This window comes from Rattus rattus, chromosome 18 (assembly GCF_011064425.1).
Source record: "Rattus rattus isolate New Zealand chromosome 18, Rrattus_CSIRO_v1, whole genome shotgun sequence".
Taxonomy (NCBI): Eukaryota; Metazoa; Chordata; class Mammalia; order Rodentia; family Muridae; genus Rattus; species Rattus rattus.
Genome location: NC_046171.1, coordinates 36002346 through 36023833, shown reverse-complemented (window position 1 = coordinate 36023833; position 21488 = coordinate 36002346). Strand labels below are relative to the sequence as shown.

Genomic DNA, 21488 nt, shown 5'->3' with positions numbered 1-21488 from the left:
ATTGGAACAAATACCCTGGAATTATTATTTATTGCTTTAGCACATTTCAGTCATAATATTTAAAATTATTTTGATGGCTTGATTTACGGAAGAGAAGACATGAATTTTTTTTTTTTTTTGGTGTCAATCAAAAGGCAACATATTTCCAAACTTAAAATCCTGCTTGTTAGCATCTATCGGACCACTTGTTAATCAAGCCAGTCTGACGCTGTCACTGGGGCAGGGTAACATTAAGGCTATTCGCTCCCTGACCTAAGACTTTGTAAACCTGCAGAGGAAAACTAAAAGACCTAGCATAGGGGGTGGCAATAACACTGCTCCCATTCTGGACCAACTACTCTTGATCCTTAAACAAAGAGACAGAATGGAAATTCTATCAGGAGGCACTTTATCTGTCCCTCTGTCTCTGCTGTACTGGTGGTCACAGGTGTCACTAGCTCCCACTCCTAAAGCCAGAAAACAAGGACTGGGACTTTCACTCCAGGAGACATCCTCCTGCCCACGAAGGAGAGCTGCACTGGGAGACGCTTGAAGGCAGCTGAATAAACCGGCTCGGACGCCTGACAACTGTGACCACAGAGCAGATATAAATACAGGTATCAGGGCTAGTCCCATAGCAAACATTTTTAGCATTTAAATCCCAAGTAAGAAGAACAGCAAAAGAGGGAGAATCTATCTAATCCAGTAGACACGGGTGGTTAACAAACCTCCACCAGGAAGCCTCTCTTCACGTTACTCACCCTTAAAGGCTGACATTTTAAAATTGTGTTGTATACCAGCAACTACATCCTTCCAAAAATCAAATGTTTTTTGACCTCTGTTCTGCTAAAAAAAGAAATTTCCAAATGTAACAAGTGCAGCAATTGTGCTTCTAAATACAGTGGTAAAGCTGCAGCAAACCATTACATGTATCTACTTAAACATGACAGATTATTACAGAAATTTGCCTCAAAAACCACTGCTACAAGTCAACCCACTGCTACATAGCCCAACTACCAAGGAAAGCCTGTCCACTCCTACAGCCTAAAGTTACACATTATCTATACCGTTTCAGAAATAACAGTACACACTTCTTGATGGTAATACTGGGCCAAAAGCAGGCTAGGTTACAATTCAATGCCCACTTAACCTGCATTGCTAACATAAAAATCAGTAAGTTACTGCAGCGCCATGACTGAGCTGCTAAATCCAAAATGGAAATGATTTTGTGGACAAATTCCTAAGTAGCAAAAAAAAAAAAAAAAAAAAATCTACATCCAATTACACAACTCTATAACTCTTTGCTTCACAGAAACATAGTATCTTTTTATACAAAAAGACAACTGCATGTTTATATATAATTATGCACATTAAAAAATACAAAAGGTGACCCAGGCTGAAGTTCAGCACTAGAGCCTTTGCCTGGAAGCTGAAGAACCAGGGTTTGATCCCCAGGCTCGGAGGGGAGGGGAAGATTTGGTACTCCCCACCCCCACTGGTGTAAGACAAGGCACAGACTCCATCTCATGCTAACAAAAACTACAAGGCTGAGAATATACTTTAGTGCAGAAAGGCATGCATGCATACTCTAGGCCCCCAAGGAAAATCCGCAGCACCAAACCCAAAATTGTTCCTGCTCAATGAAAACATTCACAAATATCTGACTGTAATTCTCACTTTCATAATAAGCCACTTATATACTTAATTGTGATTTTAAAAGGCAATGTATGCAAAAAGGAAAGGAAATGCTGGTATGCAAACCCAGTTACATTCATAGGTCTTAAGTCTATGTATAAATTGTCAAATTACGAGATGTATTTCATGTGGGCACGCACAAAACAAAGGGTTAATTAGATAAGTTTGCCTCCTGTTTCGGGATTGATACTTAGAATATATAAGACACATGGAATTTTTCTTAATTAACTGTATTTGTTTTTAATCTGAGAAGGAAAGCAAGAAAATATTTGTTCAGAGCATATTTTCTGCTTCCTTTTTCTAGACTTTTATGCCCCCTAATGGAGAAGAGGGTGTCCTTTCCTTGACCAAACTTTCTTTTTAAAAGGGTACCATTATTTAATTTTCCAAAAATATTTTTTTTTACCAATTTCACCATGTTTTGTTTCCTGCATCACGTATGAAACCACGCAAAGAAAACAGAGTGAAATCTCAACCTAAAATTTATTTATAATTAACTATTCTTACTTAGACTAAGTAGTTTTTTTTTTTTTCTTAAAAAAAATCCTGAGCGCCCACTCACCTTTGTTAAAGAGTCCACCACCTTGGCGCACAGAAGAGCCCCTGGCAGGTCAAAGTAGTTATCATAGAAATAACACTTTCCTAAAACAAACAAACAAACAAAATCAGTATGCCCTGTCTGTGGAAACCAGAGACGTGTGTTTGAGAAGAGTCTGGATACTCATTTAATTATCTGCAAAGCCTCCACTTCGTCATTCTGTGTGTTGGAGGTAGGGGAAGAGGTGAGTGTGTAGCGTGTGAGTGGAGGACAGATGACAATGGGTGCCGTTCTTCAGGCACCATCATCCGCCATCTGTTAAGGACATGGGGGTCCCATGCACTCCCGATTCCAAGCACTGGGACTGCAAGGGCATGGGGCACCAAGCCAGGGTTCCTAAAGGTGATTTCTGGAGACTGAACTCAGATCCTCCCTAGCCTTTTTAAGTTTTATTTGGGGCACATTTTATTCATGTTACATTTGTCCTTGAACAATGCAGTGTGCCACTGTGCACTATTTGCTGAATATAAAGAGAAAGTTTTAGAGTAATTTTAGTGAAAAACTCCCACTTCAATTCAAATTGGCATTGCTACAGGCTATCCTTTTTTCATATTTTAAAGACTTTTTTTTTTTAATACAGTGAGTTTGAGCATTGTCTCCACATGTATGTATGCACCATATGGTGCCTGGTGCCTGTGGAGGGCAAAAGAGGGTGTAAGAGCCCCAGGAACTAGAGTTGCAAACAGCTGTGATCTGCTGCATGGGCGCTGGGAACTGATCCCAGGTCCTCTGCGAGAGTAAGTGCTCCTAACTGCTGAGCCATTCCCCCATCCTCATCTTTTGAGGAATGTTTAAGCTCCAATTACACACACAGAAAGTTGAAACATGTCATCTCTAAGTTAAACATTTTATTAAAACACATTTTGGTGGCAAAATATGTAACCTCAAAAAAGGGTACATGATCACTATAAAATGCAATACGAAGAAGCCATAATATGTTATTAGTCACCACATTTCAAAACAGTCTAATCTAACATTAGCATCCCATGAAATGTTCTCCACAAACTGCCCTGATACCTGCGCTGATCAACCCAGGCAAACACTGCGTTCCACTTTCATGCTACTTCAGACAGATAGGAAAACCTGAGAGAATCCAGGGTAATGACAGGAAAAAGCAGTCATGCCATGTGAGTGGCCTGTATCAGAGAAACTCAGGAGTATGGGACACTCCAGGGTCTCAACTGAGAAAAGGATTAAGGTTTATTCTGTGTAGCGTTCAGGTAAATCAAGCCCTTCCTTGGCACATTCGTAACCTTTGGATTCCACTTCTGACAGTTGGTCCATGCTGCATCCCTGTGACCCAATGTCTGACTCCAGCTGAGCGGCATCACACAACAGATGTAAGAGTCCAGTTGATGTTTTCTGCCAAAGGCCCTGGGGCCACATGGCCCAGACAGCCAACTTGACTAACCACACCTCAACCTCCCTGAGATCTCAGTGAAATCCAGAGCCCATTGTTCCCCACTTCTGTAATATTTAATGTAAGCACAGTCTAATTGCATTGTGGAACCATTAGACCTTTTTTTCTTCATACTTCTCTACACTTATAAAATTTTATTTGTGGGGATGGAAGAAGGCTCAATGGTTAAGAGCATGCACTAGTTTTCCAAAGGACCTGAGTCTCCAAAATCTCACGATTCCAAACATCTGTAACTCAGTTTTAGGGTGTCTTGAAATCCTCTTTTGGTCACTGGGTGATTAAAAAGTTTTATTTTTAGAAGAGGTGAGCCTTTATTGTGTATCACAGTCTGATATCCCATGTGGGGTTACCAGATACAACTGGTAAGGCTGTTGCAAGTTTAGAACCTGGTAAAGGTAAATTTCATAATTGAGAATGGCAGGCATTCAAACTAGCTCCTGACCTGTCCCAGTCCTGGAACACGTGACCACGACACCCCACTAGAGGACCATGACCACAGGTCATGTAGCTGTAGAACCTAGAGTTCTCCATGCTAAAGAAGTATCTAGATAGGCCTTGAGTACTTAGCTGATGAGCTTCCTGGCTATCCCTTCCTGCAAAAGGTATTTATCTCTGGTTCACCCTGAGTAAGACATGCATCTTCTTATGCATGAATAAAGCATTCTGGACAAGCAAGTCCTTCTTCAAGGACTGCTGTGGGAGGTTGGGGGGAGCCCTTCCTCATACAGCATAGCATCCCAGTCTCCCTACTCCTGGCACTCACTCGAAGTTAAGCCAGACAAACATGCTCCATCACGCCCGTGCCTCACAGTTCCCAGTCATGTCTATGTGCACTGGAGTTTGAAAAGCACGGGGTACCTGCTTTTTCATGACTATGGAATATTTTGCCTTAAAAATATTCAAGATTTTTAATAACTTCCCAAGCAAAACACTTAGCTATGTGCCTAGCTTTCCATGGAAAAGGGGAGAAGAAATGACTTAACAGGGCTTTTTGCTCTTGGTAACTGAACTTCACACACAGGCATACTCTACTAGTGATGGTTGTTCCCAGCCAGAAAGAGAAGTTCATTATCATTACTTGGGAAGGAACTTTTGACTGAGATGTGCAAAAGCATCCAATACTGACCTCTATGGCAAAGTCTCATTTTTCGTACCCACTGATTTCTGTCAAACCCAACCATACCTCCTAAAACTTTCAACCCACTAGAAAGACTTAAACAGCTCAAAAGAAGGCAAATATGAGAAGGTCACACACAATGGGAACAAACAAATATTAGCTACTTTTAGGCTGTCATGGGTCTGAAAGGGAAAGGGTGCATTTTAACACTCAAGAGCAGTAGGAAGAACAGAGGTTTAAGGCAAAAAGAACAGAGAAACAGCATAATTTTTATGAGGACTCCCACTTCAAATCAATCCATGTATACCTAGGTCAGTAAATGATTTCTGAATAATGGTTCATATTTAGCTCTTCCCAGATTTGAGAAGAACATGTGGAGTCATTTTAGAATAAAATCAGAGGCAGGAGATAGGGCTGTCCGTTAGGAAGCAGAATCCAAGAGACAAGGGTACCAGGCAGCAGAAACACAAAGATATGGGAGACAAGGAAACTGAGGACAGAGCACGCTACTAATCCAGTCTGGCTAAGGGATGCACCATCCGCAGGGTGATACTTTTACTCCAGAACAAACTTGGGTAAAAGGAAATTTAAAGAAAGCTTCATCACACCAGTCGAAACGTAGCTCAAAAGCACACACCGAACTAATGCCAAACAGAAACCAGACAAGCCTGAAAAATAATATATCCTAGTGCTATAAAGTTGAATCCATTACTCTGGACATCTTGGTTGGCCAGAGGGACAGAGGCATTTTGCTATGTCCTCACATTGCAGGTAACAGGCAAAAAGTGAAGTAGCATGGATGAGCCCTACCTGAACAGCAAGGAGTGTCAGAGACCGACACACTGCGTTTGTCGGATAGACAGTGCCTCCACTCCTTGTTGCTATAAGCCTCAGTCAGTGCCTCTGGAGTCATCATCTTGGTGCCGTGGCTTGCCCTGTTGAGGAGAGAGGACAGCAGAACTTGCTAGCGGTTCCCTTGATTAAATCTTTGATGACAATGAAACAACTGAACCCCAACCCCACTGGACTTAACAATGTTTTGTTTTTCTTATTTATTGAGATGGGATCTTGTTACATAGCCTAGTCTGCCCTCAAACATGTGATCCTCCTGCCTCAGCCTCCTGAGTGTTACCTATGTGCCACCATGTTCAACTTTTGTTTTTCTTTTTATGTATCTGGTTTTCAGCTGGATTGATGTCAATTGGTCTGGGATTCTCTGAGCCCTTTATGGTCATAGCATAGCAACCAATAGACTATGCACTTAAGGCAAGAAACACTTGCCTAAGTAACACAAGTAAAAGTAGATCAGTTCAAAGCTCATTGTCTGGGTGCATTTCTACCACAGGCCGGGTTCTTCCACTTTCAGCCTATCCACTAGCAAATGAGGAGGAACTGTGCTATTTGAGGGTACTGCTAAGAAGATCCTGTCCTTCTATACAGAAGCTGTGGTTTCATCAAAAGATGATACAAAGCCAGTGTGGGGGCACACGCTTCAAATCCTAGCTCCTCAGGAGGGTAAGGCCAGAGGCTCACAGGTTCAAAGCCATTCTGGAAAGCTTGTCTTAGACAGAAGAGGAAAAAGGAAGCATTGGAAATGTAGACTGGTGGTTAAGAAACTAGTCTAGCATGTGTGTGGTCCTGGATTCTAACCCCAGGAGCATGCACATGTGAGTGCACACACACACACACACACACACACACACACACACATAAGCACACACACATGCACATGCACACACATGAAAAGAAGGAAACACATATTCAACTGCAACCATGAGGAGACAACCGTGTAGGCTGGGTGGGAAGGGTGACTTTGGCAGCAGGCTAGAATATGAGCCACGCTGGCTCCACAGGAGTGGGCGGCCCCTAGCCCTAAGGGTCTGTGGATAGCAATGGACCATCCGCTCACACAAGGACACATACGTCAGATCCGCACATGAGAATCACACTGCCAAGCGGCAGCCAGAGGCGTGTACCAACAGAAGGAGGCAGAAAGAGCTAGGTTCTATGCTCGGAATCTTGCTTCTGCTTCACTACGGCCTTGTTTAGGGACTCTCACTGTGTATATAAACAGAAAGTTTATATTTTATATATCTCTTAACAGAACATATAGTGTACTTAATTTTGGCTGGAAAATAATCAGAAGAGGAAAATAAAGGAGATCAGATGAGGAAGAAAACATACAGAGTTCTTTTCTTTAGAGGCTGACACTTCAGAAGACCGGGCCAAGATAGAGGAAGTCTACAGGCAAACATGAACAGACAAATATCCATTGTGTGGGATCAAAGACAGCATCAAGGGGAAAAAGTGGGCTAGAGGAACCTCAGGTTGTTTAGAAGTTGAACTGAGAGAGACAGACAGAAATGAGCAACCAGAGAATGACTGAAGACTGCCAAGAACATGACAACTTGACTACAGACTTAAAGGTCATGGACACAGTATTTGTCTACAGATAGACTCATCCTGTAGCTGCCTGAAAAAGAATAGGAAATAAAGGACAAAATAAGCAGAGAGAAGGCCATAGCTTGTCCTTTAAGACACACCACAGGGAAGAGTCTGGGGGACAAGTGAAAGCAACTTGATTACAGAATCAATGATCTTTCCTGAAAGAGGGAGTACTTGCAGGGCTCTATACCGAGTCTTCTTTGACGTGACCGAATCGGTATAAATAATAATAATGACTAATACGGTCATGTTGGCATGATGACATTGTGAGTACGTGGTGAAAAGTAGGTCCTCACTCCACGGTGTTCTCCCTAAGATTCAGTAGTGATGGCAGCTTCTTCCTAACTGCTTTTCATACCCTTATCAACCCGAGAGGTCTGTGTGTATTCAGAAGAGGGATGAAACGGGAACCAGAGCGTGGGGTTGATTCGGTCCAAAGGAGCCCCGCATGATGGAAGTCAAGTATGGCCTAAAGGGCTATACACAAACCACCACCACCACCGAGTACCCACCAGATCTTCTTCAATCAAAGGATCCCTGATGGCATTCTAAGTATCTAGTAAAAAAGAAAAGTGTGATATCCATGATCTTTTGAGGATGTGGATCAAGTGGAACTCTCCTACATTGTACAAGTCAAACTTGTTGATTCTGGAAATCAATTTGGTGGCTTCTTAGAAAACGGGAATAGATGTACCTCAGGACACAGCTATACCACTCCTGGGCATAGACCTAAAAGATGCTCCAACACCCGACAAGGACTCTTGCTTCACTATGTTCATAGCAGCCTTATTTATAATAGCCAGAAGCTGGGAAGAACCCAGATGTTCCTCGACTGAAGAATGGATAAAGAAAATGTGGCTTGTTCACACAATGGAATACTGCTTACCTATCACAAACAAGGATGTCAGGAATTTTACAGGCAAAAGGATGGAACTCAAGAATACCATCCTGAGCGAAGTAACCCAGACCCAAAAGTACACACATGGTAAGTACTTACTTAAAAGTAGTAAGAGCCATAAAGTACAGAATAACTGTGCTACCATGCACAGACCCAAACAAGCCAAATAACAAGGAGGGGCCGAGGGAGAGTGGTTGACTCTTTCTCCGAAGGCAAAATAAAACAGATATCATAGGTGGAGGGAGGGAGGGAACTGAGTGGGAGAAGGCATGGGGAAGGGAGGGCATCAGGTACAGGGAGAACAGAGAAGAGAGAACGGAAATTGGCTCAGGGGCAGCTCTAGGATGTGCCAGAGACCTGGGACAGAGGTGAGTGAGGGTGGGAAGGCCCCAGGGTGTCTACGTGGGAGACTAGCTGAGACTCCTAGCAGTGGGGATGTGGATCCTAAAGTGGCCACTTCCTGCAGTCAGGCAGGACTGCCAGTGGAAGGATAGAGACAGCAACCCATTCACAAAATCTCTGTCCCAACCTGTGTCCTGCCTAGAAGATATGCAGGGACAAAGACAGAACAGAGATGGAGGGAATGGCCAGCTCATGACTAGCCCAAATCGAGACTGACACTGTTAATGATGCTATGTTGTGCTTGCAGACAGGAGGCTGGCATAAATGTCCTCTGAGAGGCTCCACTCAGCAGCTGACTGAAACAGATACAGAGACCCAGATCAAAACATCAGAGCGAGCTCCGTGAGTCTTATGGAAGAGTTAGGGGAATGATTAAGGGACCCGGTGAGAATTGAGACTCCACAGAAAGACCAACAGAGTCAATTAACCTAGACCCTTGGGGGCTTCCAAAGTCTGAACCACCAACCAAAGAGCACATATGGGCTGGACCTATGTGCAGCTTGGCCTTCATGTGGGTCCTCAAACAATTGGGGCAGGGGCTGTCCCTGACTCTGTTGCCTGCCTGTAGATTCTGTCTCCCTAAGTGGGCCATCTTGTCTGGTCACTGTAGGAGATGAAGACCCTAGTCCTGTAGTGACTTGATGTGCCTGAGGTGGTGGTGGAATGGTGGTGGTGTGGTGATCTGGGAGAAGGGATTTCTCTCTCATCAGAGGAAAAGGGGGGTTGAGGATGGGGGAGAGGGTGTTGTTACTGGGATATAAAGTGAATAAATAACTAAATTTTTAAAAAGGTTAGGCAAGGACACAAAGCATGTTATTTTCTACTGGATTCCCTGAAAATATTTCTAAGAAGTTAAAAGGAATATGGAGCTATTATCTGTCAAATGATTGACTAAAATAATAACCCCATCCTGTAGCTTAAGGACTGTGCAGTGGTAATAAAGTATCGTGGAGCCTCTGACCACAATGACAATACATTACCTGAGCACAGTGCCATCAGCCGCAAGCTTAATGAAGGTCCCGTCTTCCAGATCCAGTGCCAAACCCTTGCAACTGAAATGGGAACATTTGATTATCAATCAACTCATATGCTGGATTCACCTCAGAGGAAAAAAAAATCTGCATTATTAAATGTGACAGTGTTAAAGAGATTTTCTCACCTGAAAAAAGGACATGTTAATCAGCGCGGGTGAGCATCCAGGAACTATAACATTAAGTCTCACTAAAAACAGGAACATACGGAAAATTGCCCAAGAGGCCAAGGGTAGCATGTTTAACTTATAAAGTCTTTAGGCTTTAGTAAAATGAAAAAAAGACGTAACTCAAAAGAGAAAATACTAAATGAAGATTATCCTGTACCTTGTTAAAATATACTAATGTTTTCTGTTATCTAAAATACACGGGCAGGTGAGATGGTTCAGTGGGTAAAAATTATTGTTGAGCAAAGCTGATAACCAGAGTTCAGGCCCCAGATACATGGTGGAAGAGAGAACAGACTCCTGAAGTTGACCCCTAACTTTTTCATGTGTGCTGTGGTACATGTGTGCCTGTACCTAAATGCACGTACACATACACGCACGTGCATACATGTGCACACACAAATCTAACTATAACACATACAAACAGAAAGATACTCAGGAATACACACATCCACACACACATTTACAAAGCACAAGCTAACCTACATTGCCTCTAATGCATTTCCATATAGTTTTCTTAGCCTCTGGTCAAGGAGTATTACTGAGAACTAGTAAAAGACAGTCAAATACCAGGTTCTAGGTTCTTTATTATAAAAGACTTGTGGAATCTGGAGAAAACTGGATAGGTCCATTATTATGAATAAGAGCAAAACATCACATGGAGGGCAAAGAGCAAGGTTAAACACATACACGAAAGGTCACTTGGGGGTTATTACTTACTTTCCTTCACAGTAAAGTTTCTGGGAACAATAATTCCACATGGTAAGAGCTTTCTGCTACCTTCCAGGACAGAAGGGATATTCCCAAAAGACAAACAAATCTCAGAGAGATGCACAATGCATCATCGTTCTGCATGTATTTTTTAAAGATTATTAGTTATAACCTAACATGTATTTTCTTATTTTTAATTAATTTGAATGTATTTTGTATACATGTTTTCATGTGTGTTCATATATGTACACCTGTGTATCGGTCCAAGCCAGAAGCTGACATCAGGTACCCTCCTATTTATTCACCTTGCTTTTCAACACAGCATCTCTCACTGAACCTGGAGTTCACTGGCTGTCTAGGCTGACTGGACAACAAGGCCCTGGGATCCTCCTGCCTCTGCCTCCGAAAAGCAGGGATGAGAGCAGCCCTTGCACTCATCCACTCTTCCCCACTTTCTTTCCTTTGAGAATTCTGTGCACACAGATAGTGTGTTTTGATCCACTCTGCTTTCCATGCTCCAAGTCTTCCTCATCTTCCCTACTACCTCTTCCCAACTCTGTGTGTCTGTGTGTGACTAGTGTATGTGTGTGTGTGTGTGTGTGTGTGTGTATGTGACTAGTGTGTGACTACTCTGTGTGTGTGTGTGTGTGTGTGTGTATGTGACTAGTGTGTGACTACTCTGTGTGTGTGTGTGTGAAAACCAGAGTCCACTTGGGACCACTGGTTTTACCAAGTGAAATGTGAAATTAGTCAAAGGACAAAATAACTTCTGTTCTAAAAGTTTTGTATTTTATGAATTAAAATACTGTACAGACTTTACATGTTCAGACTTTACTATGAAAATGAAATTTCAGCTTGTGACCACTTGTACACAGGTAGCCTCTCAGAGGCCCCATCCTTGAAGAAAACGGATGTTTCCTAAGCCCTCGACTCTCAATAGCTCATCAGCTAAGGGTGGGGTTTGGTTCTGTCTCCCTGCTCCATGCTTGGGTTTTATCCAGCTTGAGTTTACCCAGGACTGGTGCGTGCTCTCATTACCTCTATGAGTTCCTATATGCAACTATCCTGTTGTTCCCTGAGAATGGCTTCCTTGTAGTCACTCCCCACCTTTACCTTTTACGATCTTTCTACCCTCCTTTTGCAATGATCCTTGAGCCTTGGGAGGTACTCATTTCCTCTTGTTTCTGTGGGCTCTGGAAGACTGAACTTCTGCTTGCAGATTACTGACTGGGCTATCTTTCCAACCTTAATTAAAGACACAGGGACCTCCTATTCTCCCAGCCAACCCTGAACAGCATCCTCCTGCCTCAGGCCTTGAGAAGCTAGAACTATATTCAGACTTGCGTGCATGTGCTACCATACCTGTTTAAAATGAACAACTGAAATTAAGCTTTCTTGCTTCTTTTTGTTGTTTAAATGAGGACAAAAGACCAAGAATGCCCTTTGTAATGTTGAAAATCATGAATCAGGGAGGGAATTGAACAGTAAGAATCATGAAGGAATACCTCAGAGCAGTCACTTATTTAAACACGATGACTGCTCTTCCTTCCAAGGTTCTTAACAATAAAACAAACTTGTTCACAAAGATGTAAATTACAGTTCTTAGTAACCTGTCAACCTCCTGGCTGGGACTGACTGAAACTACATAAAAATATCCTCCAAGTAGTCACAAGCTGAAAGCTCACTTTCATATTAAATAAAGTCTAAACACGTTCAGAGTATAATATTTCAATCCATTAGACATAAAACTTTTAGAATAGAGGGGTTTTTTTGACTAATTTCACATGTCACTATTCATCTTTAGAAGAGTAAGATTTTTATCAGCAACAATTAGGAGCCACAGGGGACACAGATGAAAAGGGGGTTGGTAGACTTACCAGAAATCCCAGTCCTCTGGGGTCAGAGTGAGCAACTCCTCATCATATCCTTTCTCCTTGACTAAGAACTGAGCAAAGCTGTTATAAATGAGCTGCAAATAAGGGAGGTAAAAAGAGAGATTAGCCATAAAGTTCACGCTTCATTCTTAACCTCATAGAACTGAAAACCTGACAGAATCACTGACAGAGCTAGGTAGGAGGGGAATGTCCGTAACTGTGAACTTCTGCGACTTAACCCTCTGCCCAGGTGAATGGTCAGCCCCAAAACTGTATTACCAGCACACAACCACACAACCAAAGACAGGTACTAATTTTATATGCAGGTCCTAACGGACTGCAAATCATTGTTAAGACCTGACTACAGCTACCAGACCAGTGACAGTCAACCTGTGTGGGTCGCAACTCCTTTGGAAAACCTGTATCTCCAAAAGTATTTCCTTTGTAATTCGTAACAGTAGCAAAATGCAGTAGTGACAAAGATAATTTTCTGGTTGGTGGTTACACAACAAGAGTAACTGTATTAAAGGGTGGCAGCATTAGGCAGATCGAGAGTCACTGTTCCAGGACTGTCCCTAGGACAATGAGCATTGCTGACCACTGTACCATTTTATTATCTCTGGTCCATCAGTGTTAGAAAGGCCTGGGCTGAGAGGAGATTCAGTGCGATACACCTGACCGGGCAGGTGACTTAGCAGGAGATGTGAGGTGGCTATCAGACACAAGGCATTTCTTATTTCTCTACGCCATCTCCATGCAAACAGAACAACTAAGCACAAAGAAGGAACGAAGCCATTGGAAGCAAGCACAGATGAACCAAAGCTCTGGCCATTGACAGACCTGAACTCCCAACAGTTTTCTTAATTACGATACCCATTTTTAATAAGTAGTCTGACACTGGAGTGAAGGGTCTACTGTTTAGGCATGAGGACTTGGGTTCAGATCCCCAGCACCATGTAAAATCTGGGCCCAACACCCATTTGTAACCCAGGCACTAAGAATCAGAGAAACAGTGGCTCCCCAGAACTTTGACGGTCAGCTAGTCTGGCTGAATCTGTGAGCCACGTTCAGTGAGACTCCGACTCCTGGAACACAAGGCAGAGCTGGGTGAACCCAAGGACATGGAGAACCAGCCAGGTGTAGACACCAAGGGCCTGCACTGTACCTGGTGGTGGGAGCTGAGGGCTGGCAAACTAACTGGAGGAAGCCAAGACTCCCCCCAAACAGAGCTGCTCTCTGTCTACGAGCCAATTAAAAACACACTAGGTATGGCTCCTATCCAGTGTAGTGTAACACGCATCTGGGCCATCAGTACCATATATCAATAGTTCTAAATCATGGAGATAATCAAGCATGGGTGCTGCTTCTTAAAGTCACCTGACTTTAAGGGAGGAGAGTGGTCTGGTGGGTTCCTGTAAGATTCCTTTTTATCCCTCTCTTTTAAGACAATATCTTACTACATATCCTGGCTAACCTGGATCAAAGAGAGATCCACCTGTCTCTGCCTCTCTAGTGCTGGGTTATGGCTCCTATGAGATTCCTTAACGTTAGGAACCACAGGCCCACAGGTTGAAAAGAAAATACTTAAAGTACCATGAACGGTTTTAAAAACTGTTATGTCAAGATCCTGCCTGCAAGGCCTATTGCCAGCATGGGGTTAACAAGGGTAAAGCTCAGAGGTACCTGGCACGGAGGCAAATCCAACATAAGCACTTTCTTTTATTACCAGTCCTGTGCTAGCCATAAACCAAAACAGGACTGACTGTAACACCTGTCCATTTCTACTATATAAATATTCCCATTCCACAAGCCCGCAACAGAGGTTTGGTTTCCACTGGAATTTGCCAAATAAAAAATGATGAGGTAACGATAAGTGTTAGATTAATAGGAAGTGTTTTTGCTTGTTTGTTTTGTTGTTTTCTGATAAGCATGTTCCATATAATAGTTGGGGTGTTCATAAAAACTAGTAATTTGAAATTCGAGTTGAATTGTGTGTGTGTGTGTGTGTGTGTGTGTGTGTGTGTGTGTGTGTGTGTGCATGCCCTGTGTTTTAATTTGCTGAGTCTAGCAACCCTATAATCCCTTTGTGTTGGAAAATGAGGTGATGCCCTGAGTGGAAAGGTTTTAAATTACTTTAGATTTCGAGCTTACAGAAGTGAATTACAAGACTGGAGGGTGGCTTCTCCTTCAGATGGTACACATATTCTCAGTGTCAGATGCCCCATTCTCCCAATGAGAGATTAAAAGTGAGTGGGTGTTATCTGACCTTTCAGTCTACAAGCCTAGTCAATTCCTCTGAGATACTGCCATTCCCAAGGCCCAGGAGAAAGGGACATACGTGCATTCACATTTGTATGACAGCATGCCCTCACTGAGAAAATCCCTCATTTTTCTACAAACTTCCACAGTTCCCAGAATCTGAACACCTACCTCTGCTTGCTCCTTTCCACCCATCACCTTCCAACAGCGACTCCATCTGGACACCCTGCCCTGGGCCTCTCCTCTACATTTCCTGAGGGCCTGGGTGTTGGAGTGGAGCTCAGGCTCCAGCACCATGCTCAGTGACTCAAAGATATCAGGATCTGCTAAGGACTTAAACTTTCTTGTGGTTACCATCTCTTGTGGGTGACAGTGCCTGCCATCTACATATCCTTCAGAGGGCTTGTAAAGCTGCTACCGATGATCGTATCAACTTGACTGGACCTGGAACTACCTAGGAAACACACCTCTAGGTGCATCTTTGAGGATCTTCCCAGAGAGATTTAACTGGAAAGGTACAATCGACCTTGAATGAATGTAGTACCATCCCAAAAACTGGGGGCCCAGACTGAATGAAAGTAGAATTAAAAGCCATAAAAGGATCAGGAAGATGATCCAGTGGATATACTTGTCATACTGTAACCTTAGCATAGGGAGGCAGAGACAACATTGCCCAAAGTTTGCTGGCCAGCCAGCCTAGCTGAAACAATAAGCTAGCACCAAAACCATTTATAAAAAATAAACTGGAGGGGTTGGAGAGAAGGCTCAGTGGGTACAGGTGCTTGCTGCCAAGCCCAACAACCTGAGTTCAATTCCCAGAACTCACATGATGGAAGGGAATAACCAACTTCTGTAAACTGCCCTCTGACTTCCACATGTGCACTGATCATGTGTGCACACACATGCACACAGCCAGCAGAGCACCAACATTTATCTCTCTCTCCTTCCTGACTGTTGATCCCATGTGACCACTTGCCTCCTGTTCCTGCTACTATATCCCCATCGCCAGGGTGGACTAAAACCCTAGAAACAAAGGACCAAATTAAATCCTTCCTTATGTGGTTTATTGTCTGGCATTGGGTCACAATGATGAGAAAACACTAACATAATATAAATCCAATCTATTCACAGAAGCAGAAGCCATAGTATATTCAAACAGTGGCTACATAGTGCAGTACCATGAATCCACAAGGGAGTGCAGGGGATAAGACACATGCAGTGGGCTTGCTGGCCAGCCAGTCTAGCTGAAATGGGAGAACTAGGTTCACTGAGAGATGATGTCTCAAAAAAAAAATTATAGGGTGGAAAGTAGGAGAAGAAGACATCTGACACCTTCACATGTGAAGCACACTCATATATACATATACATATGTTGCAAGATATTTGGTCACATTGTGAACCCCGAGATTGTGTTTTTGACTGAAAAAAAAAAAACAAAAAACAAAAAACAAAACTGTTAATAGTTGTGATGTGGCCCAGTCTTAAACAATGAAGGTAAAGTTAGTTTATAGAAAGAAGCATCAGTGTTTGAAAGTGATGTCTAATTTACTGGCAGAGAAAGTGATGAATCAGAGAAAGATCTGCGCGAATATGATATGCCCAACTCTCAGAAGAGATAGGAAAGGGAAGCTACGTGAGGGACCATGCAAAGAAAGAAAGGAAACCCAGAGAGTTTTACACACAGATTGGAGAGAGAGAGAGAGAGAGAGAGAGAGAGAGAGAGAGAGAGAGAGAGAGAGAGGAGTGAGTTGACACTGGTAAAGACAGAACAGGCCAGAGAATGAGAAGGAGCCAGCTTAGTGCTGGTTTATGCATTACTTATATGAGGCCAAGTAGAGCATTCAGTCAGAGGCCTAGAGAACCAGTCATTTTGGAGAGGAGTTTTGAGCCAGAACAGCTAAGTTGAACCAGCCGGCCAGAGATCAGAAAGAGAGAGAAAGCAGTAAATCTCAGAGATTGAAAACAGTCTAGGCCTAGATAAGATTGTACGTAGGCAAGAAGCTTCCAAGACTAGGCCTAGGCTAGCAGACGAAGCCAGTAACCCTCGGAGACAACAATTTCGCCTGGCAAGTAAAAGCTACCTTTACATACATACACCATACCAAAAAGAAAAAAGTGACTGTGTCAGATTCAGCTAACTCCAGCCGCATTATAAATTACTGACCTCAGTATGCTCAAGACATAGAAAACACTGTCGATTGGGCTGGTGCTCAGAAGACAGAGGCTCTTAGGGAGGAGTCCAAAGAGTAACCAGGAATACTTAAAACTTACGGTGAGCATATGGAGAAGTCGGGTTTAGAGGAATCGGAAAGTGGTGACACAAAAGGCTTCATAGGAGGAAAGCAAAGGACTGGGGGTGATTTCATAGCCTAATTACTTAAGAGGAGACCCCGTATGATGAAGAGACCAGGTTCTCCCTCCGGGGCAGACCGTAGCACGTAGCAAGCCTTAGCAAATACTGTTCTCCACCATAAGGATGGGAAAGAACTTTACATCATCTTCCTGGTAACAGGTTGTTGCCCACTGAGAGGCTCCAAACTCTGTGTGGGTGCTCTGAGTCCCTAACGACGTCCTGGTGTTCAGCACTCTGTGGGGCTTAGGATTTTCATACCAAGCACAACCGAGGATCAGAGTGTCTACTTTTAGCCTTTAAACAGCATTTTGATTCCAAACTCGCAGTAGGGTACCTTGTGAATCTTCTATCCTAAAATTTTTATGCTCATACATGCACAAAATTGGCTTTTAACATGGCAGAGGTTAAACAACACTCCCCACGAAAGAGAGAGAATACAGATGAAGTGCATTAAGAAAATAGGAACCAGAGTGGAATCTGAAAACTATGGAAGGAAGGAAATTAACACCCAGAGATCTTTGTGAAGGAGTAGCCAAGGGACCAAAATTTAAAGAAATGTCTTCAAATTGTCACTTATGAGAAAGGAAATGAGGTCTGTGTAACAGGAAAACAAAACAGTGTACCAGCAGGGGGCGCACACACTTTTTTTTTTTTTTTTTTTTATGCCTCTGTTTGCAGAAAACACACAGGAGTGATTCAGGAGCCTCATTTTTGACTTTGGAGGATCTGATGAACTGGGGAACTGACAGGACTACACTGACCCACCCTGGCTGTTGTCTGCACTAGTGATGAAGACTACTCCAATATTCTGGCAAGACACGAAGGCAAACAATTGATCTTTTACCAGGAACAGGCTCTAAGCACCACACATCCGCTGCACACTTAATCCCCACAAGGGAAACTCAGAAGAAACCCAGATTATTTGCCCAGTGTCACGGAGCTAGAGTCCCGAACCAGGTAATTTAACTGCAGGGTCCTGCTTAGATTTCTCACTGTGATATTCTTAACTCTTCAGTTTCTTGTGAACCCAAACAGTCAGAGAAAGCAGGGCAATTAAGATGAGGGTACAAGCCTACAAACACAACCATCTATTCCCTTCATATTCTGGGTAGATTCTGTTGAGATTACAACTTTATTTAAAAAGCACAGTGCAATAAGTGCTCGTTTCCTTCTCTCGGTAAAGGTAAAAGCAAGTTTAAGACGTTAAGGACTTCGGCCGGTGTTTCTCACAATACTATTATACAACCTCTCCCTGCTTGCAAGGCTTGAACTGTGACAGGTGAATCTGGGCATGCAGAAGGAAAAGAGGCAGCCATGTTTTCTAGAAGTCCAAAAAAAGTGGCAATACCCACTCAGCTGGTGCCCAGAGTAGTTGGAAAAATAAACCAGGGCCCGGGATAAACAAATGACAACCAAAGCCTCCGGGCCCGTCTTTCCAGTGTCCTACAAGCCAGCCATCTCGATCTTGTGCTATCTTTTGCCCCCGGCTTCCTCCTCCGGATTAGCAGAGCCCTTGAAAGAACACTTCCGCCCAGCGGCCCGGGACCTACGGACACTCTGCGCAGCCGCCTTTAGAGGCTGCCCGCGCCACTCACCGCGGCGCTCTCGGACAGGTTGTAGCGGCACAGCGTGTGGTCGAGATCGAAGCCGACCACGTCGCAGGCGGCCAGGGAGAAGTGCTGAGCCATTGAAGAGCAGTGGCGGGTATCCAGACCGGAAGGCCGGTAGAGCGTGCGAGCAGAAGTTGCCAAGACCCGACTAGCGACACTCGCAGCCAGGATGCGGGGCGGGGCGGGGCCTGAAGGGGCGCGGCTTATTGGACCCTCAGGACAGAAGGGCGCAGCGTGGCCTGGTAGGGCGGGACTAGTCACGTGGGGCGGGGCTATGCACGCCACAGGCTCCGCCCCTCCCGCTTCTCTTGCCTGTGGCCTGAGGTTCTCCTGGAAAGTCTCAGTTTTGCAGGCTGGTACAGACCAGCTCAGTGGCTTGCTTTCAGTGGAGCAGGTACTGCAGGAGCTGAAGTGACCAGCTAGGGCCCTGCTAACCAATGTCCCTAGCTTAAGAGACATTACAGAGAATTAGTCGGATTCCCGTTCATCGTTAGGCGCCACTCAAAGGATCCCAGTGAAACCTCATCCTTTGAGGCTTGAGTGTGGAACAATGTGTGAAATGGAGAAAATGACGTGCACAAATAACTGTTGGGCCCCTTTAGCATATAGTTTGGTAAGTGGTCTTTGTATGTTGAATCAATAACTTTATTACTCTGTAGTTTGTTAATAAGATGTGAACGACATTCCTTGCATCATTTTATCCCTTGGAATGCATTAGATAATATATTAAACGTGGAGGACCACCGTACCAAAGGCTGATTGGATTATTCAGGGCTCTCTAGTGTCACAGAACTTATGGAATGTCTCTATATATTAAGGGGATTGATTGTGATGACTTACAGTCTGTGATCCAACTAACCCAACACTGGCCAGCTGTTAATAGGAGGTCCAAGGATTTAACAGTTTCTCTATCCCATGAGGCTGGTTGTTTGAGCTGGTATTCTGTAGAATACGCTGGCAAGTAAGTGCAAACAAAGGGAAAAAAAGTGAATCTTCTTTCTTTTACTGTCCCTCTGTAGGCCTCCAGGAGAAGGTGTGGCCCTGATTAAAGGTGTGTAAACCACACCTGGATCTGGGACTTGCTTTGTCCCAGGTTGACCTTAAACTTAGAGATCTCCTTGCCTCAGTCTCCTGGGATTAAAGGCATGTACTACCTTGCCTGGGCCTTTTCATGGCCACTGTGCCTCAAGATCTCCGTGCCAAGATCCAGGTCAGAAAAATTTGTGTCTTCGAACCTCAAGATCTGGATCACAGGTGAGCCCTCCAGTTCTGTATTATAGTTCATTCCTGATATAGTCAAGGTGACAACCAGGAATAGTCATTACACTGGTGGTTATTTGATTATCCTGCTTTTAATTGACCTTTTCTATGAAGAAATCAAAAAATGTTATCGACGAATGGAATATACTACTCAAAGCTTTTGCAAACAGGAAGTACAGAGTGATGATGTTTTGCTTGATTAAGGATTATACTATTTTAGATTCAGAGAACTCAATACAGTTGGAACAAAGGATGTCTGAGCCGTTTAACTTCCAGCCTCTGCGTGTGAAAAAACAAGTATATTAAGATTTTTACCTCATACTCCATCATTTAAAAGAGAAAATGAAAATCTATTATCCTCATAATTACTCTAAATTTTTAAAAGAATGCTTCGTCTAATGAGAAAGAACAATTGAAATGGCACGATTATATGAATAGTTGAGAATTCCACTTAACCCTTACAGAGACTAACTCTTACAAGGTCTGTTAATTCATTAACTCAATGGTTAGTGCCATCGTTTAAGGCATTTGCTTATAATCCTTAATGGACTCATTTGAAAACACATTGACAACTGTTATTTCATACCGAGCCACAAACAAATCTGGAATAGGAACACAATAAAGTCCTCCAGAAAATTGAGCATGTCACTAATCAGAGCTTAAAGACCACTGAGATCCACCATTCCTTTCTGTCTGTGAAGAGAAAAGGCAGGATTTCTGTAGCTCACACTGATACAGGAAACTATGGGGGGTCCATGAGTATAACAGTAGTGTCCTTGAGTAGGCCAGGTCGTTCTAGATCCAGAAGGGCTTTAACCCAGGAGTTAGGGTGCCACAAGGTCACTCTTAAACAGAACTGTCACTGAATTAATAACTCTGGATCCCTGTCTCTCAAATTCAGAGAAGAGAGATAGGAGAGCAAGTCGAGAAAAGATTTTTAGCCCAGAATTGTAGATGGGAGCTTAAGGTAAAAGAAAAAGCTCCTCTGTAGCTGGAACAAGTCACAGAATGGAGCACCAACAAGGAAATTCTTATAGCTCTGATGGCAGAAGCTGGAGCTAGCTTGGGAAGCCATTGCTCGGTCCATTTCTCCCATGTCTCTCGACCTTTTCAGGTGCTCTCAGTTTCCATCATGGCATCATTTACAGTACCCAGTCAGTGGGGCTTCTCCATGTAGTACAGAGAGGTGACAGTGTAGGGACCACAATTCCCGTGTGCATTCCTGGCCTGTGTGTGGAACAGAACCAAAGACATTTTGACACCTGGCTAGGGACAGAAGTCTTTTGAGATGGTTGCCTGACTAGTTTCTGCCCCTCCTTCTTATCAACAAGCATTCCCTCATTAATTATAGTGGAAGTAACAACCTCCCTATGCTTCTGTGAATCTTCAGTAAAAGGCCGCCAAATCTGACTTCCATTTTAGTTTAAACTTGAAGGCCACAGGTCTCCCTAGAAAGAACTGTGTGTGTGTGTGTGTGTGTGTGTGTGTGTGTGTGTGTGTGTGTGTGTGGGTGTTGGGGATACTTGTGTTAACATAGGCACTTTAGAGATTCTCCTACTATAATCGATAATCATAGCCAGAAGTGTTGAAAGGGTTGTTTCTTGATTATGTAGCAGAAACTTCCCTTTACAGACTCCTCTGGGTGTTCTGAACCAGGGCTAAAAAATTT

General features: G+C 43.4%; 1 protein-coding gene across 1 annotated transcript in view; it reads right to left on the bottom strand.

Annotated features, from left to right (window-relative positions):
- LOC116886966 overlaps positions 1-21488 on the bottom strand; it is a 64582-nt gene that overhangs the window by 26417 nt on the left and 16677 nt on the right. Inside the window, exons 2-7 of the mRNA XM_032888461.1 lie at positions 18545-19006; positions 12341-12432; positions 9535-9606; positions 5620-5744; positions 2237-2316; positions 741-825 (exon numbers count right to left, since the gene is read on the bottom strand). Coding sequence (XP_032744352.1) covers positions 741-825; positions 2237-2316; positions 5620-5744; positions 9535-9606; positions 12341-12432; positions 18545-19006 — 916 coding nt within the window. The remainder of the gene's footprint in view (positions 1-740; positions 826-2236; positions 2317-5619; positions 5745-9534; positions 9607-12340; positions 12433-18544; positions 19007-21488) is intronic.